This window comes from Cygnus olor, chromosome 20 (assembly GCF_009769625.2).
Source record: "Cygnus olor isolate bCygOlo1 chromosome 20, bCygOlo1.pri.v2, whole genome shotgun sequence".
Classification (NCBI taxonomy): Eukaryota; Metazoa; Chordata; class Aves; order Anseriformes; family Anatidae; genus Cygnus; species Cygnus olor.
In genome coordinates, this window is record NC_049188.1 from 629,454 (window position 1) to 654,947 (window position 25,494).

At 46.1% G+C, this 25,494-nt stretch overlaps 1 protein-coding gene across 11 annotated transcripts in view; it reads right to left on the reverse strand.

Moving 5' to 3' along the window:
• The window catches only part of TSPOAP1 (TSPO associated protein 1), a 70,669-nt gene that overhangs the window by 13,120 nt on the left and 32,055 nt on the right, over positions 1–25,494 (reverse strand). For 9 of the 11 annotated variants that reach the window (XM_040532205.1, XM_040532204.1, XM_040532202.1 and 6 more), the window contains 13 exons: positions 21,564–21,747; positions 20,977–21,197; positions 17,103–17,212; positions 15,447–15,556; positions 13,155–13,970; positions 12,476–12,627; positions 11,070–11,657; positions 8,827–9,132; positions 8,334–8,513; positions 3,777–4,904; positions 3,059–3,185; positions 2,755–2,906; positions 2,403–2,571 (listed from right to left, as the gene is read on the reverse strand). In XM_040532205.1, coding sequence (XP_040388139.1) covers positions 2,403–2,571; positions 2,755–2,906; positions 3,059–3,185; positions 3,777–4,904; positions 8,334–8,513; positions 8,827–9,132; positions 11,070–11,657; positions 12,476–12,627; positions 13,155–13,970; positions 15,447–15,556; positions 17,103–17,212; positions 20,977–21,197; positions 21,564–21,747 — 4,243 coding nt within the window. The remainder of the gene's footprint in view (positions 1–2,402; positions 2,572–2,754; positions 2,907–3,058; positions 3,186–3,776; positions 4,905–8,333; positions 8,514–8,826; positions 9,133–11,069; positions 11,658–12,475; positions 12,628–13,154; positions 13,971–15,446; positions 15,557–17,102; positions 17,213–20,976; positions 21,198–21,563; positions 21,748–25,494) is intronic. The other 2 variants (XM_040532209.1, XM_040532211.1) reach the window with 1 other exon arrangement.

Genomic DNA, 25,494 nt, shown 5'->3' on the forward strand with positions numbered 1-25,494 from the left:
GAAGAGTGAACAGGCAACAGAGTGGCATGACATGCTTCCCCTGGGAAGCAGACACTGATTTCTGTGCACAAAGCCCCGGTCTCTATTTATTGTATGTGGACTCAGACGAGGCACGATCCACATCCTAGATATACACAGAATTCCACACTGTATTTTTGCCCATAATTGATGCCACAGTACACATCCGACAAACTTTGCCACTTAGCTGCATTTTATCTTTCAGAAGCAGCACCACAAAGATAAAATAAAGCCTTTGTACCATTAATACCTGAAAAATGCCAGGTGAGGTGTATCCCATCAGCTCAAGTGGGAAGGGACCTTGTGATGTCTCTTGTTAAAACTTCTGAACAGAACAGGGTCAATACTGGATTTGGACCAGGCTGCTCAAGGCTTTGCCTCACTGGGTCTTGAAAAACTCTCAGGACAGGGATTCCCCCACCTCTTGAGTCCTGTACCAATGCTTGATTATCCTCGTAGTGAGGGATCTGTTTCTTTTATTTGGTCAAAACTCTCAACTGATTATTATTTTCCCTTTTCCTTCAGCCATGCAGTACCATGAACTGCCCGGTTGTGCCTGCTCGCTAACCTCTTTTAAGGTGCTAGAGGGCTGCCAGAAGTCATTCTTCACATACCCCAAGCCTTCTCTTCTCCTAGCTAAACAAGCCACAGTGCCTCAGCCTCTCATTGTACAAACTGCTCAAACACATCCACTGCCCCTGTATGGCCCTTCGATGCTTGAACATGTCCCTTGAAGTTCCATAAAAGTGAGGATTTCTAGAGAAGCCAGCACATACATCCCTAGAGGAGTCCCCAGCTGAGCCTGCAGAAGGAGTACCTAGACCAACCCCTTAGAGGCATTCCCTCAGTTACCAGGCTGTAATACGGGTTTACAGCAGCAGGAAAACAGGCACGTACAGCCCAGCTGCCTAAGGGAACAAGGTTTACTGTCTCTGCACACATCCCCAGGTATCTTTTTCACTATCCCCACTCTTCTGGAAACTTTCAAATCCACTATGTTTCATGCAGTCTCAGAGCTATTAAGTTTTTTATTCTGAGAGGACGCAACAGGGGAAGGGACAGAGAGCCCTGTACATCCACACAGGTACAAAGGCCGCCACGGGCATCAAATCATCTCTGGGTACCAGGGAATAAATTCAAGAGAAACATTATGAATGTTCCAGGGGTGAAAAAAGCCTTAGTAAAATCTCTGCTCCCCGTAGACATGAGAGGGGCCAACAGACACAGACCTACCAAAAAGCACACAGCCACGAAGTGAAAGCAACTGCCTCCAAGTCCTGTGCTCCTGAGGGCTCACCTTCCAGAGACCCACATTTAGCAGTTGGGCATGGTTAAACCCTTAGTCTCAAGGGCTAGACAATAGGTCTCAATGCAGAGGAACAGAAACAAGTTTGATTGCTTCTTTTTCATTTTTCCTCGACTGCCTGTAAGAACAGCTCAGTCCTTTGCCACCCCAAGCACCCAAAAACCCCATACGTGTGCTGTTTCAGCCTGCTGAACTGGTGAGGAAAAGGTGGCTGGCCAAACCACAAATTTCCTCTCGTTTTCACAAGTGGAAAAGGTCAAAGAATTGCCACTGGTAGCAGAGAGTACAAAAACAAGCACGGGATGAGACGGGGGGGATAAAAGACAGGCAGGTGGGACACAGTTTGTTGACAGCAGTCTCAGGGCAGCTCACAGCCCTCCAACTGCAGACTAACCCAGCCCAAGCAGTAATTGCTGCAAATCCCAGGGAAGGTTCCTCTCCTCTCTCTGAACATGAGTGGAAAGAAACAGGAAAGCCCCTGCAGTGCGTAAACCACTGAACCACGTACTTCAGGGAGTGACTGAGAAACAGCCCACGGACCAAGGTCTGCCCATTGTACACTCTCGCCTGACTGCCTTGCTGTCTCACACCCTTCCTACCATTCACTACGAGTCTCTGCCCATCTTCCTCCTTTCCCACATTGCAAATTCTGTCACCTAAGGGCCTACAGGCTCAGTTACAAACTCACAAAACAAGGGAGAGCACAAAAGTGAAAACTGTGTTCACAAACTTCAGCTGCTCTTCAAACTTTTGTTCCTCCTCCTCTAGTGAGGATCAGCTTCACCAAACTCTGTGTGGAGTTCAAAAGCACAACACTTCAAGCACTGGACCAACTCAAGCAGCTGCAAATGCAGCTTTGGGCAGTGCTGTGCTGCACTAGAATCTGGTATGAGCCAAGACCTCAGACATCCCTGCTTGCCACTACTGTTGCCACTAAACAAGCGTTCAGATCCTGGGGATGAGCCATTTTGGTGGGCTGCATTGGCCACAAAACTTGACAGCACAACTGAGCTTTCTACAGTTCAGCAAGGACACGTGAGGGCAATAGCACAGCACACACACAAAGGAGATACAGTACCTATGCTCTCCATTGGTGTGTCGGCAGGAAGGAACCCTTGCTTTAGGAGCTGCCTCTTGATTTCATTATTCTCCACCTGGACTTCAGATACCATGTTACATGGAATGTAACCCTCTCTTCCTGCACATTCACCCCTGTAAAAGCCATCAGCATCCTTGTCTCCACACACCTGCAAGGTAAAAGACAGGCCAAGGACTGTTTACACTACAGGGACCAAGATGCAAAGACAACAGAGAAAGGGAATCTAAGGAAACTCCCAAGACGAGGAAGCTCTGCTTCCCAAAGTTTACGCTGTCCCTGGAACAAGAGATGGCTCCATATAGAGTAGATGTGCACTACGATCTGCTCCTACCTTCAGGATCTGCCCCTCCTTAAATGGGAGCTCCTCTTCTGCTGCATCAGGGTTAGGAGACATAGAAACAGGATCATAGTCAAAGAGGGCCACAAATATTCTAATGCCATCATCTTTAACAGCAGTTTCTGACGCAGCACTCCTTGGAGGACCTGGAAGTAGTCAGGCGACACACCAGATATAATGTAAGCACCATTTCCCTGCCATAGACCTGCATGGCTAAAATACTATCAGCATCCCCCATGCAATTTCCAACAGCCTCCCTCTCTTCTGCTGCATGACCCTCCCCTCCTTCCCCACTCACCTGGACTAGAGAGCAAAGGTTTCTGCATTTGACTTCTTCTTACGCTCCTGTTCCCTCTTCTGCTGGGAGCCTGCCAGGCAGCTGAGCCAGACAGCTCCTGGCCCCTAGGATCTTTATTACCAGACGCCTGCAACAGGAACCACCAGAGAGTTAGTAGCAGCCTCTGCCTTCCAACTCACGTGAACAGCGCTCAGCCTAAATGCACTCCACAAAGCGCAGTGCATCCAAATGCAACATTCCTCTTCAGGGACACTCTAGAGCTGAAAATACTATGGGAGGTGGAAAAGAGAACTAAATACAGGCAGACACCCAGCCTGGCACCGGGGATGCAAGGACGCAGGAAAGGGCATTTCAAAGGAAGGCAATGACATTACAGTCATCATCTACACAAAGCTTTCACAAATCAGCTTATTTCACCAGGGATTCTCATTTGAGTCCCACAGCCTCCTGCTGTAGGTAGGAAGACCCAGTGCGAAAAGGAATACTGCATCGGTGACACTCAGTCATTTAGCAGGAAAAGCAGAAGCAGCTAATACAAGAAAAGGCACGAAGCAGCACAGAACTACAGAATCTCCCAGATATTCTTCCAGACGATCCTAGAGGGTCCTTTCTCTGGACAACACTGAACAAAACAAGATACAGGCAGGCCAGGGAAGCAGAAGGGAAGCTAACGCCACTGCAAGCTGCTTCAAAACCAGAATAGGAAAAGTCACCCAACCCTTTTGTGCAAGGAGGTGCTACGTATCCCCTTCCAAGGATGTTCGAGCCTCCTTCTCCAGACAGGTGACTTACAGTCCAGGTCCCAGCCCTGCTCCTCAGAGCTGCTCTCACACCTCAGTGCCTCCTTCTCCTGGCAGAAGAATCGCAGGTGCTCGTTTGGATACCCAGCCCACTCCATGTCCTGCTCTTCCAACATCTCCAGTCTGGTCAGGTCCCTTCTGCCATCCGTGTGCACAACCTCAGATTGACTGGAGTAATCACTCCAATCCCTCACACAGCTCTGGGACCTTTCTGGCCACAGCCTGCTCTCAGGGGGGGATGCACAGGTTGAATCCTGATCATCTTCAGAGTCATATTCAACGTCTATTTCCAGGCTCCTGGGGCTGGAGCAGCGTGCTGCCGCCAAAGCAGGTTCTCCAAACCCTGAAACCACTGCTTTCCTGTGGTTTCTTCGTGAGGTTCCTTGTCTGGCCCGATTGTACACATCAAACCCCTCCTTACCACCAGCGCTGCTCACAATGTTCAGCTCTTCCCTAAGGCTAGGAGCTCTGTACAATCCACTTCCCATCTGGCTGCAGTTGCCCAGCAGACGACTGCAATGCTCTGAGAGATCATTCTGTCTCTTCCTACCCATCTCAGGCCGACTCCGGACCTTCTCTCGATAATTATTTCCCTTCTTCTTGCTCTGAGTGGAGCTTGCCCCAGTCCCAGGCTTTGGATCATTCTCCTGGTAGCCCCAGTTCCAGTTTGCCCTTTTCTGACTCCAGCCCAGAGGCTCAAAGCCAGGGCTCGCATGGTCAGCATCCCCTCTGCTCTCCTTAACAGTACGCTCATCCTGTGAGGTCTCAGCGGACAGATCTGGGGAAGAATCACTACCATCTGCCTTTAGAAATGGCTCCTGGATGCTGAGTGGCTTCTCGGTCCTTCCTGCATGGTAGGTAGGCGTTTCCAAGGAGTCCTGAGCATTTGCCTTTTCCTCCATAACACCCTTCTCATCCTCATCTTCATCCTCATCCTCAGTCACTTCAGGGATGCTAAACAATTTCTTGCTGTGGTTCTTCTGAAGTGGGAGCTCTAGTATCCTCTCCAGAATCTCCTCATCGCTGTCAGTATCACAAAGATCCATCTGTACCCAGCCCCCGAGAAAAGCAACAGCCAGGACAAGCAAAGGAAAAAAAAGAGAGGAAATGTGCATTAAAAAGAGAGACAGCGTTACAGTGGATTCCCTCCCAGCACAGCGGTATGAAGCAGCGACTGTGGTCTGCAGAGAAGCAAGGGTAGGAAGCAAACAATAGCAATGGGTCTTCTGGCAAAGACAATCAGATGAACTAGCAATGCAGCAGAAAGCGAGAAAGGCCAATGCATGGATGAGCTCCCTCCCAGGCTCTGCCTCTGCACAGACAACTGTCTGCAACGCCCTCCATCCCGCCTGCTGGACTCCCCACAGCTCCAGCATTCCCAGTCGGGGATGACGGGCCAGGAGCAACACAGATCCTCCGTAGTTGCTCGCTGCACGTTGGAGCCGGTCAGCTTCCTCCCTCCACAAGGACCAGGCTCACAGCCTGTGCCCACACAGGGACCCAGAGTCCTCCCTTATCTCTCTGTCCTCACACTGGAACATAAGGAAGTGACTCTGTATAGCAGGACAACTTGAAGATGTTTCTGCTATAAAGCACCTTCCCCAAACCCTTCCTCTCATCTGTCAAGGTCCAGCTCTACAGTAGTTTATTGCCTGTAAATCCAGGTTAATGCAGCATTGCCACGAATATACAGGAAAGTCCTTTATCTCAATGGGCTCACGCATACTTCTATCTCACTTGCAATCTGGGAAAGAGCCTACCAGGTCACATAAAACTTTTGGAAAAACACTGAATTTTAAAACTTGTTTTGGACCGACTGTGTAAGTTATGTTTTGACTTTTACCACATTTATAGTAAAATAAAAGGGTAGAATCCTGGAAACACAGCATAATTTAGCTTAGAAGATATGCCTGGAGGTCTCTGGTCCAACTTCCCTGGTAATTTGTACCATGACATTCTAAAAACATTTATAAGTACTTAACAAAGCATATGTAGCTACCGATGTTTTAAGCTACAGCCACGAGCCTGCCCATGCAGAGATAATTAAAAACTGAACCACGATAGGGTGAAAAGGCAGTTGGAAGCTGCCTATTGATCGCTTCAACCTCCGTAACTTTTTCCAAGCAAAAGCTGGTCTTGAATCATATTTAGAAGGGGTTAGAAGGGACCTCCAAGACGTGTCTAGTTCAATCTCCTACTTGCAAGCAGGACCGTTGCAAACACTAAAGCAGTGTTTTGCTTAGCTGAGGCTGGAAAACAACAAAGACCGGAGCTCCTGCACCTCTGACCCACGAGATCCATCCCAGGGCTGCATCACCTTCCTAGGAAAGAAGTCTGTACTTAATGGCCAACATGAGCCAAACTGCAGCTCACGGCTCTTGCCTGTTTCTTTATTACTTGCCACCCACAAGAAGACTTTGGCTCTCTCCTCCTTGTAATCATCCTTCAAATAGTTGCAAGCAGCTACTAGACCTCCCTTTAGCCTCCTCTTTGCCAGACCAAACAAGCTCAGCTTCCTAAAACTCTCCATAGGACGAGCACTCAAGGCCCTACTTTGTTAGCACAAATTAGTAACATGCCAATTTATAAATGCAACCATAAAAAACAGTCTAGTAAGACATTTACAGAACTGGGGCCTTTGCTTTTGAGTTTTAATATAATAAATGGTTTCTAGCAAGTTGAAGCTGCAGCTATGCAAATCTGAGCTTCTATATCAAGACAAAAGAAATCCAGGGACTCAGAAAACACAAATCTTGACGAAAAGAAACACTGCTTCATACTTGAAAGAAGTAGGATAATGAAATTCTGTAATGTGAGAAGGGTCTGGGACTTTGTAGTCCATTAATAATCAAGAAGAAAGTTAAACAACATAAATGAGATTACACTTTTTAAAATCAGAACCCCTCCATTCTTTTATCCCACAAATCCTGAGTCAGCTGAGGAGACCTGAAACAACCCAGAACATTACTAAATATGCAGACGCCTAGAAAATAGGCCTGCCGAGGCTTGGCCCGACTTCAGCCATCATCTTCCTCTACATTACAAAGCAGTGTAGTGAGCTCTGTGCCCTAAATCGTCCTTCCCCCTGATGCCCCCTACCCATTCAGCATCTTGTCACACTCATGCCATCAACTCTGCATTGCCAGAACAGAAAACAATCACTTTACCAGGTCAAGAAGCACCAGTTTGCTCAACCCATCAGAGTCTACATGGGTTTTTTGATAGTTCTTTGTCAGGGGAAAAAAAAAAACACAAACACAAAAAAACACTTTCAGGCTAATAAAATGTCCAGGAAAAGGTGACTAGTAATGGTGTTTCTAACTGTTCTCATTTCCCCTTTTTCTCCTTCCAGGGAAACTGTTTAACTGTTTTTATCACTTTTTTTTTTCCTAGCACAACCTAGAGCCTTTCAACATGTTCTTCCCAGGGAGCCCATGTCTCCAGCCACCAGGCTCTCCTGACACACTGCCCTGCAGGTCCAACCTCCCCGCCAAAGCAGAACCCCCTTCAAAAGGGGACAAAGCAGCAGCAGATTTACTCCAGATTCATTGCAGTTTCTGCTGCTGTCTATTTAATGCTCAGCAGATCCATCCCATCTGTGCTGCAGGCTATGAGCCACACAGTTCAGCATCAGTGAACTACAACTGTTCTTTGATCACATGAAAGAAACCAGGGTGTTTCTTGCAATACAGGCAGATCACGTTTCCTGCAAACCTTTCTAATTTCTCAGTCATCCAGCCTTAATACCTTCGCTCATGTGCATTCATTTCAACTGTCATAGTTTGTGTGATTATATATCCCTTCCCAGTCATGCGGTTTTACGCACATTTCCTGATGCAGATGCATTGTAACACTCCAGCCAGCTTTAACTGTTTGAACTTGTAACATGAACAAACATTATAGCTCCTAATTCAACTTAAGCAGTATTTTCTCGCTTGTAACATCTGAATTGCAAAGCCATTGCACTGCTCCCACAAGCAATCCTTCCATTCAGAGAACACCAAGGCTTAAACAAAATCATCTGCACGACATGATTCATGTTCAGGAGTGTGTACAGGACTAAGGCCAAGATATTACATGACCATTTTCCCTTTGGAGGGATGGTGGATTGGTACAGAATCTATAGATGGGTGGACTTTACAGACTCCTTTGTGCTCACTGTTTCCATCTACATTAAGAACCTGATCAATACAATCAATTTTTCACCCTGGGCTCTAAAGTTCACATTACATCGTGTGTTTTTCCAACTAATTAAACCCCGGGCACATTTATTACATATAAACACCCTCCCCTCTCACAAAGAACTTGCATTTTAGCAGCTTAAAGACAATGCTGGGAGTAAAAGCAGAGCATGCAGGAACTTAGTCAAGCACTACTGAGAGTGCTGGGCCCAGACCGGCACCTTCTCCTGTGAGCTGATGACATGGGATGGCTGCACTGGCGCTCCCCACAAGCATCACTCTGCTACAGGTTACCTTTTCCCCATTCTCCCTGTAACAGGGCTCTCTTGAATCCCATTTCTTCTCTTCCAGAGCTTCTGAGGACAGTTCATCTTCTTCCTCTTCTTCCAAAATATCCGAAAGGTCCGAACTACGGTTGTGCTCAGCAAAAAGGGTGAGCTGTCGTCTTCCTATTTCAGACAGTTTTTCTTCTTGCTGTGGAAAACCAAAACAATTTCTTCAATCCTCTCAGGCACCCTCTCTATTTCAGCAATAAAGTAACATTTTACTTTTTTTCTCTCATACACATACAGTTAAAGTGTGGTAGGAAAAAAATTGGACAGCACCCAGTGCAGCAATTGGCACATGCACACACAAACATGTGCATGAACACACAAAACTGACAGACATTTTATAGCATGCAAAGAAGGGTACAGCTTAAGACTGTAAAAGAAAGAAAAAAAAGGATATCAAATACAATCTATATCCCCCTCCATAGGCAGAAATTTGACCAAGGTACAAAACAAACCTCTCTTTTCACTCTGGACATTTCTTTCATCACCTCCTTGCCAGGGGACAACCTCAGGAACTCCTGGCAGCTGCTCCCACCTGTGGTTGCATCTCGGGAGGTGCCCTCTGTCCTGTCAGCCTGGCCTGGGGCAGGCACAGGCTCTGGGCTCAAGTGCTTCTCCTTTGTCTCTCTTCTCTCTCTTTCAGTACTGGGACTTTTTAGCGGCTCTTCCACAGAGCACGTATGGCAGGTCTCCATACGTATCTTCAGGCTACCGTTAGATGGGGTCTCTAGCTCAGGCGCTTTGGTTACAGATTGTTCCATCTGGGAAGCAAACCAAAAAAAAAAAAGGCATCACCAGGATAACAGCATCGTCTGCAGGACCTTCCTGCGCCCCCCCAGTGCATGCTCTATTTCTACTCTTCTGCAAAGGACCCCTGAAGGACAGTTTGAGAAGTTCAGCCTTGGCCTCCTTGCCAGCAGTTCTGAGGTGAATGACACCAGTCTGCTGCACCCCCCACCCAGTCCCTTCTTGGCAGGGAGCAGAAAGAAACCCGGGGGAAATGTCATCCAACACTTGTGAACCAAAAGGGGACCCTTAACCCCACTGCTCTGTCTGAAATACCACGTGTTCTGTGTCATTGGTGCATGAAGATTTTGGCAGTCAATTTTGTAGCACGGAAGGCTGGCCTGTCCTGGAACAAACTCCTCCTTAGAGTTACCTGAAGGTGGGCCCTTCCACTACAGCACTGTGCTTTGCACCTTTGCGAGTCCGGCCACCTCATATGTCACATCCAGGCCACAGAGGCATATCAACAAATAGTTTTAGAGCAGCAAGAACAAGATGAGCCCAACCTATACCACCAGGCCATTTCCCATTCTGCTGTTCCAGAGGAACATCCCGAGCACTAGCTTGCAGCTTCGATTGAGCTGGAGGTGAGGACACTATCCCAGCACTTCCTGGAGCTGGTAAGTGCTGTGAAGAAAATGGGATTTCGTGAAGAATATGGACAGAGAGTACAACTGCACAGACAGGAACAAGAAGGGTAAATCAGGCAGGCCTTCATCAGCCATCTCCTTTGCTAACCGTTTATCTAAAAAAGGCAGCCTCTCTCCACTGCATTTTTCAACAAAGTACAGTTTTGTCCTTATGTACCAGACACGCTTAGCAAATATTTACAGGATCAGACTCCAAAGGAGATATAGACACTGCAGCACCTAGTTTCTAAATGCCCCCTGAGTTTAGGCAAGAGCTAGGCAGGTCTGGATCTCATATTTAATCTGACAGCTAGAGTCCTTCTGCCCTGCTTCTTTTTGTTGACAGCTGCGCAAATACAGACAGTTTGTACTGGGCATCCCAGTACCAGAGGGACACAGAACTACCAGAGCGAGTCCACAGGAGGGCTACAAAGATGATCAGAGGACTGGAGCACCTGTCGCACAAGGACAGGCTGAGAGAACTGGGCCTGTTTAGTCTGGAAAAGAGGAGACTGAGGGGAGACCTCATCAATGTGTATAAATATCTGAGGGGAGGGTGTCAAGAGGATGGAGCCGGTCTCTTCTCAGTTGTGCCCAGTGACAGGACAAGAGGCAACGGGCACAAACTGAAGCACAGGAGGTTCTGGCTCAATATGAGGGGGCACTTCTTTACTGGGAGGGTGACAGAGCACTGGGACAGGTTGCCCAGAGAGGCTGTGGAGTCTCCTCCTCTGGAGATAATCAAAACCCACCTGGATGCCATCCTGTGCAAGGTGCTCTAGATAACCCTGCCTGGCAGAGGGGTAGGACTAGATGATCTTCAGAGGTCCCTTCCAACCCCAGTCATTCTGTGATTCTATGACACTGCTACCTCACTGGGCAGTGCCCCTTCTTGCTACAGGGCCTACTCTGCCTTGTACAAGTCCACCCAACTGGAGAAGATTCTTGCAAGTCAAAGACAACAGCAATGCCTGACTAACACTGACATCAAAAACAGTAGGAACGTCCTTTTCACCATCCAGTCCCAAGGAGTTCTTGCTTTCCTAACTCTACTCATGCTCCGGCTGCACACATGCAATCAAGCAGCGAGGTTCTTCTGCTCTTGCAGGCACACAACAGCAGCCAATCTTGTTTCCTGGTTTGCCAACCACTGGACGATGACCCAAAGAAAACAGTGCGTCACAACAGGAGAAAGACAAACAGCAGCATGTCATTCCATTCCCCAAAATCATTCATTCTCCTTCCCAGCACACGAGGCACTGGGCACGAGACATTAAGCTTACCTTCACCTCTGTCCATTCGTCTGAGCCTTTCAATTCTGCTTCCTTTGAAGGGCCAGGCTCTGTGCCCTCACCAGGGAGCACTGTGCTGCCAGCTTGCTGAGGAGGCACAGTCAGGCATTTCTTGTCTTGTGCATCGCCTGATCCCTCTGGGAAAGTGCCTATGGTGTGCACCAAGGAAGCACTGGGAGAGTAGAGGTGCGGTGGTGAGGAGGCTTTCACTGGCAGAGATCGTGCTGAGCCATCGTGGCTGGAAGAAAGATCAGTCAATTTGGCATCTGAGATATCAGTGGAAACTTTTTGTCGAAGCAGAAGTGCCACTGTCTGGTGTGTGGGTGGGCTGCGTGCAGACAGAGAGCCCCTGGGGTCTCCGCAGGGCAGTCTAGAGGTAAAAGTAGTAGAAGAATCTGAATGTGAAGAGTGACGAGATGTTCTCAGCAAGACTGAGGAAATCTGGGCTGGAACTGAATCTACTGACTCTCCGTACAGAGACATTGTTCTCACAGAAACTTCCCGGCACACCTGGAACATTTGAAGCTGGGACAAGTCCACAAGAATGCTCCCAGCTGTTGGAGAAGTAACTTCTATTGCCTGCAAGCAAAGAACCATGAAGCAGTTATTTATTGTGCCCAGCTCAGCCATTCTGAGAAAGGTAGCTCCTGAACCCAAAGTTAAGAAGTGTCCCCTAACAGTAAAGAGAAAGTCACAGCTTTTGGGTATAACATCACTGGCAAAGATGAGTTGTTAACTTTCCTGGGGCTTATTGGCAGCACCATGGTGAGGCAGCACCATTATGCCTCTTCCCCACCCATGTTTCAGCTGGACACACCACAAACATGGCAAAAGGAAGACACTGTAATGCTGGGATAAAAAACATACATGAAAGACAGTCAACAGAAAGGAACTGTTACTATGTTCTGAAGAGACTGGAATCAAATTAACAAGCTAAGCACCCTTATGAGGAATGATGAAACTCCCTACTGATGCCACCACAAAGCAATTTAACCATTCTGCAGTTACTGGGTCCCCACTTGGGATCCCACAAATCTGGATCTGCCATAAGTTACCAACCTGCAGCAAAGTTGGCCCCTGTGTACCATGCTAATGAGGTATTAATCAGAAAAGTCCCTTCCCAGTAGAAAAAAGAAAAAAAAAAAACACGTTTCCTCCCTTTTTAGAGCATGGCCTTGTCCTCCTTTTTCTCCACTTCTCATGAATACACAAAGTACCTCTCAGTCCTGTCCAGGTCACAGGAGCACCACAGTGACATTAACACTCATCACATGCCTGACTTGTACAGTCAGTGGCTGCTTTCGATGTCTTGAGGCTCTGAGGCTGCCCCGTTGGCCCTGCACACTCCAGCCACCCACCTGCACAAACATCAGCCTTGCACAGTATCAGCTCCATACCTTCTGCCCGTCCGCGTACACAGCGTAACCGGTGACTCGAACTCCGTTGGAAGATCCTTCGGCATCAATAGTGACAGGTAACCAGCTGATAACTAGGATACCTGGCGAGGGACCAGCTTCTACCTGGACATCCAGAGGAGCATCAGGCGTACCTTTGAGAAAACAAACAGACTTTTTTCTTGCTTACCTCACTACAGCAAAACACTAAATTAAACCCCTGTTTTGATCAAAAAGAAAACTTTCACACCAGGCTTGTCACTGCAGAACCCCAAGTCTTGGGAAGTGCAAGACAAAACCAGAGCAGATAAGGTGCTCTTGTTCTGTGAAATCGTTAATGCACAGAAAACAAAACTTTGCAAAAGTAGCTGAGACCAAGATGCAGCAACCCTTAGAGCAAGGTAAGTGCAGGTCACAGCAAAACTGATTGTCCATGTCCCAAGAGGCATGCTGCTCGAATCAGCAAAGGGGATGTCTTCTCAGAGCAAATGAAAACAGAAGTAATAAATTCTTAAAATAAAAGAAGAACAAAACATTAAGACGAAACAGTACAGCATCTCACACCTCAGATCCTAATAAACCTTGCTTCCCTTTACTCCAAGGTTTCACAGCAAAGTACTGACAAAGCTCTCTGCCCCAAGCACTTCCTGCACAGTGGCAATGGGCACGACTGCTCTGATACCTGCTAGTGGGGTAGTGAAGTGTATCACAGCTGAGTTCTGCTCCTGCCCCTCTGGGACCTCTTCCCAAGGAGTCTTCAAGGGCCGGGCTTCCAGCTTGGCAACATACTGAGTGCTTGGCTGCAGGTTGCGGAAAGCATACCAGTAGACCCCTGGTTTTGTTATGTCACATTCCTCCCCATTGAGATACACTGCGTGGTTATAATTGCTGTTGCAGGGAAGCCATGTGACTTCTGCTGACGTGGCAGTGACGCTTCTGACTTTCAGCATAGTCGGTGCCAAACAAAAATCTTGCCCCACAAAGAAAGTGCATCGCAGTTTATCAGAACTGCCTTGCTCTGTCACGCTCTGCACAGACACACGGTAAGCCTTCGCCTTTAAATCCAGCTTTTCAATCACTGCTTTGGTCTGAAAGCCACTCTTCACATTTTGACGTAGCTCTTCATCCACATAGATATTGTAGCTTTGTATGTCTGGGCAGCCAGTCGGCAAAAGTGGTGGTTCCCAGCCTACAACTATGCTTCTGGCAAGCTGCTTGATCAAAGTCAGTTTTCTTGGGTAAGGCACTGCTGTGTGACTAACAGCTTCCTCCTGGTCTCCTTCTGCCCTACTGACCAACGGACTGATGCTACCCTCTTCAATGGAGAAATCACTCTTATCTCCACTGCTGGTGCTTGCACTGACAAAACTTTTCTCCTGGTATGAACTATGGGTGAGATCATTCAGCTCCGAAGGCAGAAACGTCATGAGGTCATCATCTGAAATTCGCTCAACAAAATTGGAGGGGACCAGCCCTCGCCGGCCATCCATCAGCTCCCCTAAACAAAAAACAGGAAACCTGTTACCACTGCACCTACCGTTCAACCTTCCAACCCATCTGTGAAGACAATGTGACAATGTCTATGCAAGGTCATAACTGCACTGCAGTCAGGAATGAAAAAAGCTCTGGGATGTTATCCCTGGGCAAGTTTGCTCCATTTCCTACAGCTGCTCTCGTTACATCCCGATGTCCACAGTGAGATAACTCACTGCTCTACACACTTCAGAGTCAACTAACCAGAGAGTGTTTTGTGTAATTAAGGGTTAAGCTTACAGGTTTTTCCTGCTTCATTATCCTCTTGTTCTTCATCACAGCTCTTTTACTAACTTAAATGTCTTTTTCTATTTTTCACAAACTATGCAAGCTATTTTATGTCTTCTCCCAGCCAAACAGATTTGGTTTTCACAGCATTTCCCCGTGGAATTCCATCTATCCAGTTCTGTATTCAGCTCTGGCCTTCTTTTTAGTTCCCTCCTTTGCTATGCTAGCTTCTGTAATAAAGATGTCCCGAAAGGACACATGGGGATGACTGATACCACAGCACTCTTCATAAGTGCAAGAACCATCTAATCAGTATTAAATGAACACAGTATAGGGTGTTCCTATATAGGAACCTATATAGGAACACCGTATAGGGTGTAACCTACTTTCAAATTCTACCTACAGCAAATCAAGTGAACGCAGGGAAAGCAAAAAACATTAGTAAAGAATAATCTTTTTATTCTTTAAACGATAAATAAATAAACACATGAGAAGCTTGGAAATGGAAGGGAAGGAGGGAAGGAGGGAAGAAGGGAGGGAGGGAGGGAGGGAGGGAGGGAGGAAGGGGCAGTCAAAGAGTAAGCAGTGCAACATGGCATGCATTTGCCTCAGCTCTTGCAAAGCACCTGAATAAACCAGGTCCCTATATCCCCATACATATGCCAACTCTACAAAGAAACTTCGCTACATTTTACAGTCCAGAATTCTTTGTTTCAATTCCATCCACCCATTAGTCAATGAGGACCATGGTTTCAAAGGTGCCAAAAGAGAAACACACTGTATAACACCAAACAGGATAAAGACTGTGGTTTGGACTGCTTAGCTTACACCTTACTATGCCCAAAAGAGCAAGAGGTGATCAAGACTATCAACTGCCTGTGGTCCCTGGCTCAGCAGGCAGCCACTGGAAAGAGGGTAAGAGACCACCTGCAGAAGGCACCCATAGGTTAAACTTGGTCCTCTCCATGGAAAGTAGTGGCAAAACTCCCATTGAATTCACCAGACCAGGATTTCACGTTTTAGACTTTAATTGTGATGCAAATAAACTATTTTCCAACAGAACCTGCTCTCCTCACTAGCAAACTAGCTTTGGACAGAAAACATTTATCTTGAGCTTTTAAGATTCACTAAACTTTTCTTTTCTTTTTTTTTTTTTTAATGGGATCAAATCTCCACAGCAGTTCAGTCACATTCCACTTCCACTAGAACACACCTTCAAAGAAGCCATCTTCATCCATGTCTCCATAGATGTAAATATACTCTCCAGCAGTCAGTGGAAGTTCTGCCTCTGGATTTTCATTAGGTCCATCAAATGGATTGTAGCTGAAATAGTCACAATATGAAACCTTACTTCATACAGCAACTTTCATAGCAACACCTTCAAGCTGTGCTGTTAGATCAGCTTACATTTTAGCTGCACCCACCTTTTGTAAGCAGCAAATTCCACAGACAAAGGTCAAGACTCCAGTTTATGCTTTTATATATAACCAACATTATATCGCTCCATGTTCAAATAGCAGCTAGGAGTGCTTTGCTGAGTGGCAGAAGAGATGTCTTTTGACATCTGAAGGAACAGATCAGAGTGACTCAAGAAAGTGTTTTAAAAAGATTTGATTTACCTGAGTGCCTGTTGTTCTCCTGATCATATCAACTAAGTAAGCTGTAGGATTCTGCATTTCTGAATTAGACATCCTTAGATTCACCTACACTCTTAACTCTTTTATGTACATAGTTCTCTACATTTCATGCACCTAACCGCTCTGAATCAAAGTGCCTCAAACATGTAAAGCATACTTTACCAGCCATACAACTGTCGGGGATAAGCACAGCAAAGAATCTCAAAATTCCCATGTTTCAAACCCTAAGAATGAGCTGATTTGTGCAGAAGAACGTTACATATGAATGAAGAAAAGGTTTCTAGCCTTCGTAGTTATCCAGTCCTTACAATTCAAGTTGTCAAGAACCAACTCCCAGTGCTGTAACTCCACACTTTAAATGGCAGTCCAAAAGCACATTAAATTGTTAAATAAATGCATTGGTGACAGTATTTGGGCTCCAGGCAGTTCTAATCTACCTACCCGCAAGCCGATCAGAGAGCCTAGTAGAGGAAAAAGCCTCATAAAGAAACTTGTAAGCATCTACTGCCAATTCCTGCTCTTCGGTCTTTACAACGGTTTCCAGCATGCTGAAGCAATGCTATCCTCTCTGAGCTGAGCAAGACCTTATGGGCACAAGACTAGGACATGAACACACAGGTCATATTTCATCTACTCCTAACAAGTGTAGAATCATCCCAGTTCTCCTCCTTCCAGTCCACAGTCTAAAAGCTGAATCATATGCCAACATTCTTGGAATTGTAAAGTGGGACTTGGCTTTGACCATAGCAGCTCAATGGACAGCAAAAATGAACTGAAAAATCTGGCGTTTTTCTTTCCTTCTTCAGTATTACATTGTTTTTAATAACAACGATAAAGATTTCAGCCAAAATTCAAGTCAGGAATTCTGTGCTGAAGTTTTCTTAACTGTTGGAATAAGATTTTCTTGGAGAAGGCTACACAATTCTCTAAAACTCAGACCAAGGAATGGGTCAATTCAGAACTCAATTTTCCATGCAAAATCATTTTCAAAAGAAAAATTTCAACCAGTGCCACTTGCTGAACAGCTAACGAGCTTGCTATATTTTTGTTATGCTGAATGCACAGGATTTGCTTGTGGAGGAAATATAAGTCACCAAAAAAAAAGTCCAACAGATGAGCCAGGTACATGATTGAACCTGACAGCCATCCCTAACATTGGTTCATGTCATAGATCAGGGTAAATTAGGCAAGTGTGAGATAACCTGTCTAACCTTCATGAGATGACACATTACCTGTATCGAGCCAAGAAGACCTGGAGCTTTGCAGGGCCTTGGCTACCTGTCTCTGGCATTAGAGAGATGCTGTCAACATCCAGTTCTTCCATTTCACTCGCTGTGTCCACCTAAAAAAGAACACATTAAAGATGAAGGATTAGATATGGTCAAAATCAGAATGAAGGAATGCTCAAAAGGTTCCAACAGTAGTGAACAAGTCCTCTAAGCAGATGTATGTGGTGAGTTTGGCCAGTTTGGGTTAAGGATTAGTCTAGAAGAATGATTTTTAGGGTGAAAAAGTAGTACTAAGAATGACAGCTCCAAGCTGCAGTTTCAATGGTTCCAGAACATTAGCAAAAACTCCTTGCCCAGGCAGGTGATGCAACCTTGGGAGAGGTTTCCACAGAGCTGGGGGATCTCCCATTGCTGAAGCCTCAGCTAGGTAAAGCCATGGCCTCACTGAGCCAGTGTTGGTGGGCAGTCCCACTATGAGCAGGAAATTAGACTTGAAATTCTGGAAGCCCCTTCCACTGTACATATTTCCAATGCAGTAAATTCACTTCCTCCTATCTCTGTGACCCGGTATGAAATACAAATGGTAATCTGAACCAAAGGAGCCTTATAGTTGCATTAGATCTCTAAATCTCTAAGCTCTTGTAATTCAGGCAGTTCCCCTGCAGCACGTGTAAACACTTCAATCTAACATTTATGTATTTTCAGAATATTAAAAGGCCCCATCAGTTCAGACCACAGCTCTATCTAGTCCAAACATCTGGCTGTGATAACAGCCAGTAGCCTATGCAGAAGGAAAGCATATAAGAGACAGAGTGACAGAGTGAGCATACAGCTCTCATCTTCCTGGTATAGCCTCTCTATTGCTAGCAGTGAGCTTCTTAAGGACCTTCCTAAGCTGGTTCTGCACCCTGAATGCATTTGGTGGCTACTGGCAGAAGCATATTCCAGATATTTGTGTTAAGCTTTTATGATTGACATTTTTGAAATTTTATATCTAATGGCAATAATTTAGATAATGCAATCATTCTTTCTAAGGAAATGCACTTACCTTGTGTTTATTTGAAACTGTGCCAACGAGCCAATTCAACCTGCCTTTTTAAAATACACCTCAAGGCAAATGTATTTTTAATGAATCACAGAATCATAGAATGGCTTGGGCTGGAAGAGACCTTAAAGATCACCTAGTTCCAAACCTCCTGCCACAGGCAGGGACACCACCCACTAGATCAGGTTGCCCAAAGCCCCATCTCACCTGGCCTTGAACACCTCCAGGGATGGGATCCACAGCTTCTCTGGGCAACCTGTTCTGGTGCCTCACTATTCTTACCATGCAGAATTTCTTCTTAATGCCTTATCAAAATCTATCCTCTTTTAGTTTAAGACCATTCCCCCTTGTCCTATCATTGTCTACCTGACTAAAGAGTACCTCTCCGCCCTAAGACTCTTTAAGTATATTAATGCCCACTGCAAGCACTGGGAACACACAGCAGATATTTTTCCAGTATATGAACTGCAGAAGTTAACCTTTCGAACAGTTCAGAGCACCTTTTCAGGGTAGTGTGCTCCTTGTAATGCAATCTTGCACCATATCCTAAGACAACAAACACCTGCACCCTGTAACACCCAAAGGTAGAAAACTGGAGTAGATTTTAAACAGCCTGGCTAACACTCTGGAATGTTCCCATACCTATGTGTTGCTGAAGCCAAAAACTCTGCACGCTGATCTCTTCAGGTATTCATGGCGATGGTGGGTGGCTTCCAAGCCTCCTCTTACAGAATCGCAGAATAGCTAAGGTTGAAAGGGACCTCTGAAGATTATCTAGTCCTACCCCTCTGCCAAGCAGGATCACCTAGAGCACCTTGGACAGGATGGCATCCAGGTGGGTTTTGAATGTCTCCAGAGGAGGAGACTCCACAACCTCTCTGGGCAACCTGTCCCAGTCCTCTGTCACCCTCCCAGTAAAGAAGTGCCCCCTCATATTGAGCCAGAACCTCCTGTGCTTCAGTTTGTGCCCGTTGCCTCTCGTCCTGTCACTGGGCACAACTGAGAAGAGACCGGCTCCATCCTCTTGACACCCTCCCCTCAGATATTTATACACATTGATGAGGTCTCCCCTCAGTCTCCTCTTTACCAGACTAAACAGGCCCAGTTCTCTCAGCCTGTCCTGTGTGACAGGTGCTCCAGTCCTCTGATCATCTTTGTAGCCCTCCTCTGGACTCGCTGCGGGAAGTTCTATGTCCCTCTGCTACTGGGGAGCCCAGAACTGGGCACTATACTCTATCTGTGGCCTCACCAGGGCTGAGCAGAGGGACAGGATCACCTCCCATGACCTCCTGGCAACACTCTTCCGAATGCAGCCCAGCATCCCCTCAGCCTTCTTGGCCACAAGGGCACATTGCTGCCTCCCGGTCAGCCTGCTGCCCACCAGGACTCCCAGGTCCCTCACTGCAGAGCTGCTCTCCAGCAGGTCAGCCCCAGCCTGTAACGGTGCTTGGGGTTATTCCTCCCTAGGTGCAGGGCCCTGCACTTGCCCTCATTGAACTTCATGAGGTTCCTCTTGGCCCAGCCCTCCAGCCTGTCGAGGTCCCTCTGAATGGCAGCACAGCCTCTGGGGTATGAGCCACTCCTCCCAGCTTTGTGTCATCTGCAAACTTGCTGAGGGTGCGCTCTGTTCCTTCGTCCAGGTCGCTGATGAGCAAGTTGAACAAGACTGGACCCAGTACTGACCCCTGGGGGACACTACAGGCCTCCGACTAGACTGCACCACTGAGCACAACCCTCTGAGCTCTGCCATTCAGCCAATTGTAAATCCACTTCACTGTCCACTCATCTAGGCCGCACTTCCTGAGCTTGTCTATGAAGATGTTTTGGGAGACATTGAACAACAGTAATTACACAGAACAATAGTAATTTCTCCCACTACAGAACTGATAGTAGTCAGATAAATGTTCCTTTCCAGGTGTGACCATCACTTTATCACTGAAGATGACATCTTCTCAGAACTTACACAGTGGTGGGCACTGCTTGGCACACCAACATCCTTCATTAATATCCTGGGCTCTGTAGCTCAAGACTTCAATGTCCTCCACATGTATAATGTGGCACTCCATGTAGCCTCCAAAGTTTTAGCCATTCAGTAAACATCAGTGAACCAAGAGACCAAGAGCTGCCTCCTACACCGTCACACCCAGCCCCACTCACAGCACTAGCTTACCCTAAATTGTCATATCAAGCGTACAGCAGTGAGTATGAAAGACTGCTTAAATGAACCCTGGAATACTACATAAGAGCTCCTGGGGAAGAGAAGAAACCGCCATCTATGGTCTCTTGGTGACACAAACAGGCAAAGCCTATTAACTTCACCCCTTAGCACAAACTCAGCATCTTGGTGTATTATGTATCATGGTGTATTAGAACAAATAAAACTAGTACGCCTAAGAGAACAAGCAAAGAAGCTCGAGTCCCTCATTTACAGCTCAGGGACAAAAATAGTTTGGGCATAGTCCCTCAGCATGCTAAAAGTAACAGTCTGTAAACTTTATGCTTGCAACCATGGCTGAGGCTTAACCAGAGCTTCCCCACACTTCTTACCATATGACCTCCCCACTTGCCTCCTTCTCCAAGCCCACAGTGCTCTGTCTAGTCAGTTGATTCCTTCCTAAACTGCAGTAATAAAATAAAGTAATAAAATTTCTTCCTAAACTGCTGACATGGGCATCCAAGACCTTTTCAATTCTTCCTACAGGTTTTCTCATTTTGCTATGGTTTTCTTCAGTCAGCCAGAGGGAACGAATGCAACACCAGGAAACACAGGGCTCTCTGCAGTGCATTCCTTGGCTAGAAATGACAGGCCCGAGAGGGGACTCCCATACTGACCTCTGGAGTTGGGCAGGATTTTGGACTGTTCTGCATGGATTCTGATTTTGAAGAGCTCGACTGAGATTCAACTTTTTTGGCGTGTTTCTGAGAACCAGTAGCAGAAACTGGGGAGCCAACAGCAGCATCAGGAACCCGCTGTGACAACTCCAACTCATCAGTCTCTTCATTGTCAACCTTCTTTGTGCTTTGGTGAGTGAGCAATGCAGGACCAGTTGAATCTGCAATAAAATAACCTATCCATTACTTTTAGCCACAGTCAGAATACAAGATCAAAAGCGAGTATCACAGTGAGCAAACACTCTTTAGAGCAGCTCATGTCTCAGTAAGTGCGATTCATTTAACCGTGCAACAGACTGGGCACCCTAGGCTCCATTTGGTCAGAGAAGCGCCAAGTTCTCTCCGTGACTACAAAATGAACTTTGGTTATTTACGAGAGAAAGAGAGATACAGACAGAGATCCCAGAATCTGATACAGACAGAGATCCCCCAAAAACATTTGCATTATTTTCTTCACACCTTTCCACTTACACAAATAATGACACACTTATCAAAACAACCACAGGCCAGGCATCTCCAGCAATTACCTTTCTCCCAGTGGGGCTGTGGGCTAGAGCTGCACAGTGCAAGAGGAAGCTCAGAAGTCACCAGTGTAGAGGTGAGAAGGTCAATTTTTCCTGTTTGAAGTCGGAATTGTTTGAGTTCCTGAGACAGGAGGCTGAACTGCTCTGTTTGATTGCGGCACTGGTCTTCTAGATCTTTCACCCGGGCCTGACAGAAGAGACACAAGATGAGGCACAAACCTACATTAAAATCACCACTGAGGCTCCAAACAGCATTTGTCTTTGCTACAACTCTTCAGAAACTGAGTGGGTCTCAGACTGCAAGGACCTAACTGTATGCCCTGCCCAGGAATGGTCAATAGCAATTGGAAGCTCTGCACCTAGAGTATCTTCGAAAACCTGAGACTCCTTATCTATTGGGAGACTGACTACAAGATCAATTAGGAATTATCCCTGAAATGTTGAGTTTGAACTTTAATGTCCTATCCAAGTCTTGCACAAGAGAGGATGTGATGAGTCAAAGGTAAGTAAGTTTTGGAAAGAAAAAGACTGAGATAGCTTTGCATGTTTATTAGGGCATTAATATCATGTCTGCAAAAGGAATTGCTCTCCCAGTGCTCTATTTCCTCCGTCACCCCAGAAGCTCCAGGAAGCTCCCACAACCTTACCATGGCCTCCCCACAAGCTGTTCTGGGCATGACTTCCAGACACTAGGAAGGGCACAGAGCACCGTCACCGTGGCCCGCACTGCAGAATGTTGGCGTGATGCCGGCAGCCCACGTGGTTTGCCACCAGGTCCTATAGGGATGACTTGCTCCAGGAAAATGCATGCTGAGTACAAGAAAGCTACATCTCAACGGGATGATATGCAGGGGAGCATCGGGGAAATACTGTGGAAAGGGAAAGACTCATTCCTTCAGCTTAAGACTACACTGCTAGGTAAGCATTTTTATCTGTTTTATAGTGTTCTCTTTCTACCATCTCTATATCTTCCCATTCCAAAATATTGCCAAGTCTTGGCTGTCCTTACACATCCCCACACCCTCCCTAGCTGCAGGCATATTCCCAGGAGAACACAACTGCTCCTTTCTCTCTCCTCTCTCTTGCCACCATGTAGTAGCTTAGTCTGGCTTCCTAGACGGTTTTTCTGTGTAGACCTTGCTCATGCCCTTCAAGTAATAAGAAGACACATAGTGCTGGTGCTAGATGCAAACTTCTCATCACAAATTCTTCAACTGAGATCACGCAGAAGATATTTCATTTGGCATCAGTGCATCTGGCTGAGGCACAGGCTCTGCCTTGTGCCAGGTGACATTTGTTCCCTTTTTTCTCTTTGGGCTGAGATCACACCAGGGTTTGTAGTCACTCATCTAGTCCTTTTGCGTAGGTAAGTCACATCAAAACAGATGACTGCAGCGTGCTCTTCAAAATTTTCCATTCTATTAAATGTTTTTGAAATGTCTTTCTCCTTCCAACTCAAAAATTAAATCATGCCTTTGAAATACTCTAGAAACAGACTTTCTGTCTCCTAAGAAGCTCTAAAAATAACAGTTTTGACCTGGATAAAGCTTTCTTTCTGGTCTCAGAGTACTGCAAAATCTTTCTATCCCACTCCTTACCAATTTCCGAGTGTACACCCATTTTTATTTTAGCATAAAACACCTGTTTTAAACTTGTCAGTTTTATAATTTGTTTCCTGTCAAGTAGCTAGAAATTCTCAGTCTTTAAGTGAAGCCTGGTGAAGTCTGAAGTGTGGCAAGGAGTAACTGCCCCTGTAATGAAAGAGATTATTACACGCCACGAGCAACTTTCAGAAGTGTCTGTAATTCTCTACTTGCTCAGTCAACTCCCTGTCACTGAGGTCATGTTGTACAGGATTCCTCTGCAACGCAATGAATGCCTCTTAGCAGACTACTCACAGAGGTTTGCATGTGGCTAGGCAAGCAGCAAGTTTCCAGGGCAGTGCTAGGAAGCTGGGGGGGTAAACGAAGAGGAGCCCCTGGACAAGGTCAAGAGCTGCAGAGAACGAGCAAGAACCAAGCCCCAGACACAGAAGAGACAGGAGACTTTTGTGTCTATGCATCTACGCTTATCCCAAAAGGGGAAGAAAGATGAGCCATACACCAACCTGAGACTGAGTAGTGGGATTACCAGAAAAGGCTGCAAGAGCAGGGAGCAGAGCTTGGAGGGATCACGTTGACCACCAGTTCCGGAACTGACCACCAATTTCAGGAACCGATTTCCCTCACTGAGCTAGACCCAACCACTACCAGCTCAGCCCTGTCCTCTTAGATACTCTCCTTGGCTGCTTTGTTACAATTCTCCTCCTACAAAGGACGTTTCCCCATCCAGACATCCTTTGCCACCTTTCTCCATATCTTCTGCTACCTGTTTTGGGGATCAGAGAATCATGATTTAGGTGAAAGAGGACTCTGAAGGTCTGCAGTCCAACCTCCTGCTCAAAGCAGGACTAACTCCGAAGTTACACTGGGATTAAAGGAACATCTATAACTCCACAGAGATGTGGGTGCTACTTCTACAGAAAGTGGGCATACCCTGATGTCCTCAGACTTTCTTCGGAAAAGAAAATAATTCCCTTTCTAAAAGAAGTTCTCAACACTGTATTTGCCTTTAAGACCAGTACTATGAAGTGAGATGGCATTTTATTTATAAAAGAGATACTTCAAAATCTGCCTTTCCTGTCACAACAGGTAACTGAGAGCCCATAGTATTGGTATACGGTATACATTTTTGGTATACATTTTTTGGTAACGGCTGCTTCTCTTCCATGGGCATGCCTTTGCCCAGTCAGTGCTGTCATTTATCTCCCCATTACTCATGAGACCTTCTCACAGCTTTTTGCAGTCAGATTTGAAGTCAGATTTGCAGTCAGACTTGAAGGTGACTGCCAGAATCTGTTCTCTGTCAGGTACGAACTCCATCACTTCAGTAGAAGCCCTTTCTCCAAATCTTTTGCCAATAGGCCAACCAGCACAGCTCCCAGACTGTAATACCTTTATTACTTCACTAGTTACTACCTCTTCTGTGAAAATTACTATTCGCAATCTCGGCTTCCTGTCTTCCAAGCAATTACAAAGCCAGCAGGTATTATTCTTCATGACTCTTTCACTTGCAGTGTTGTTGCCATTGCTTTTGGTTTTGAAGGAAATGCTTTACTCTTGGACTGCAAGTAGTTCCCCAAAGACCTTCAAATGTGTGTGATGTATGGAGAAGGTGCACAGTTGGCCAAATCTGAAAAATCTGTCAAAGTCCAATAAAAGCTCAAAATTCTAACTGGTTGAGAAAGCAAAGCATTTAAACAGAAAAGCAGCTGCTCTATCAAACTCCTAGTGGCAGCTTCTTTAATTATATTTATTTCTTAAAGGTGACACTCTTGCAATCTTTTCCAGAGTATAGTTAAAACAGGAATATCAAGCAACTGTCAAAGCCAGGACAGAGGAGGAAAGTGTCCTGCTTGACAGGATTATTGCAGTACCTGCATGCAATCCAAAGTACTCTGGTAGCAAGGAGAAAAGCAAAAAGAGATATAAAACCACATCAGCAGTTACACTAGCCAAAAATCAACAACCTGCAAAGATAACCCAACCCAAGTTTGAGTGAGATTTGTTTCCACCTTGTCCCATACAGAGATTCCCACCTCTATGCAAGCATCCGCTTGCTGAACAAAAGCCAAATCCCCAATATCAAATGCATAAACAAGGTAGCCATGCACGTTTTGAGGGCCTCCAAATCACAGTAAGATCTGAACAAATGAGTTTAAGTGCTAAATTTCAAGCTTTCTTTTCCCACCACGTTGCAACCATCCCTACCTACCACACAATGGATTCTTTGTGCACAGACTCCCCAGGTCTGAGACCAAGGAGTGCTGGGAATCAAAGCCCAGCTCAGAATGTGGCTTTGACACGATTTCAAGCAGCAGACAGCCTGCTCAGTC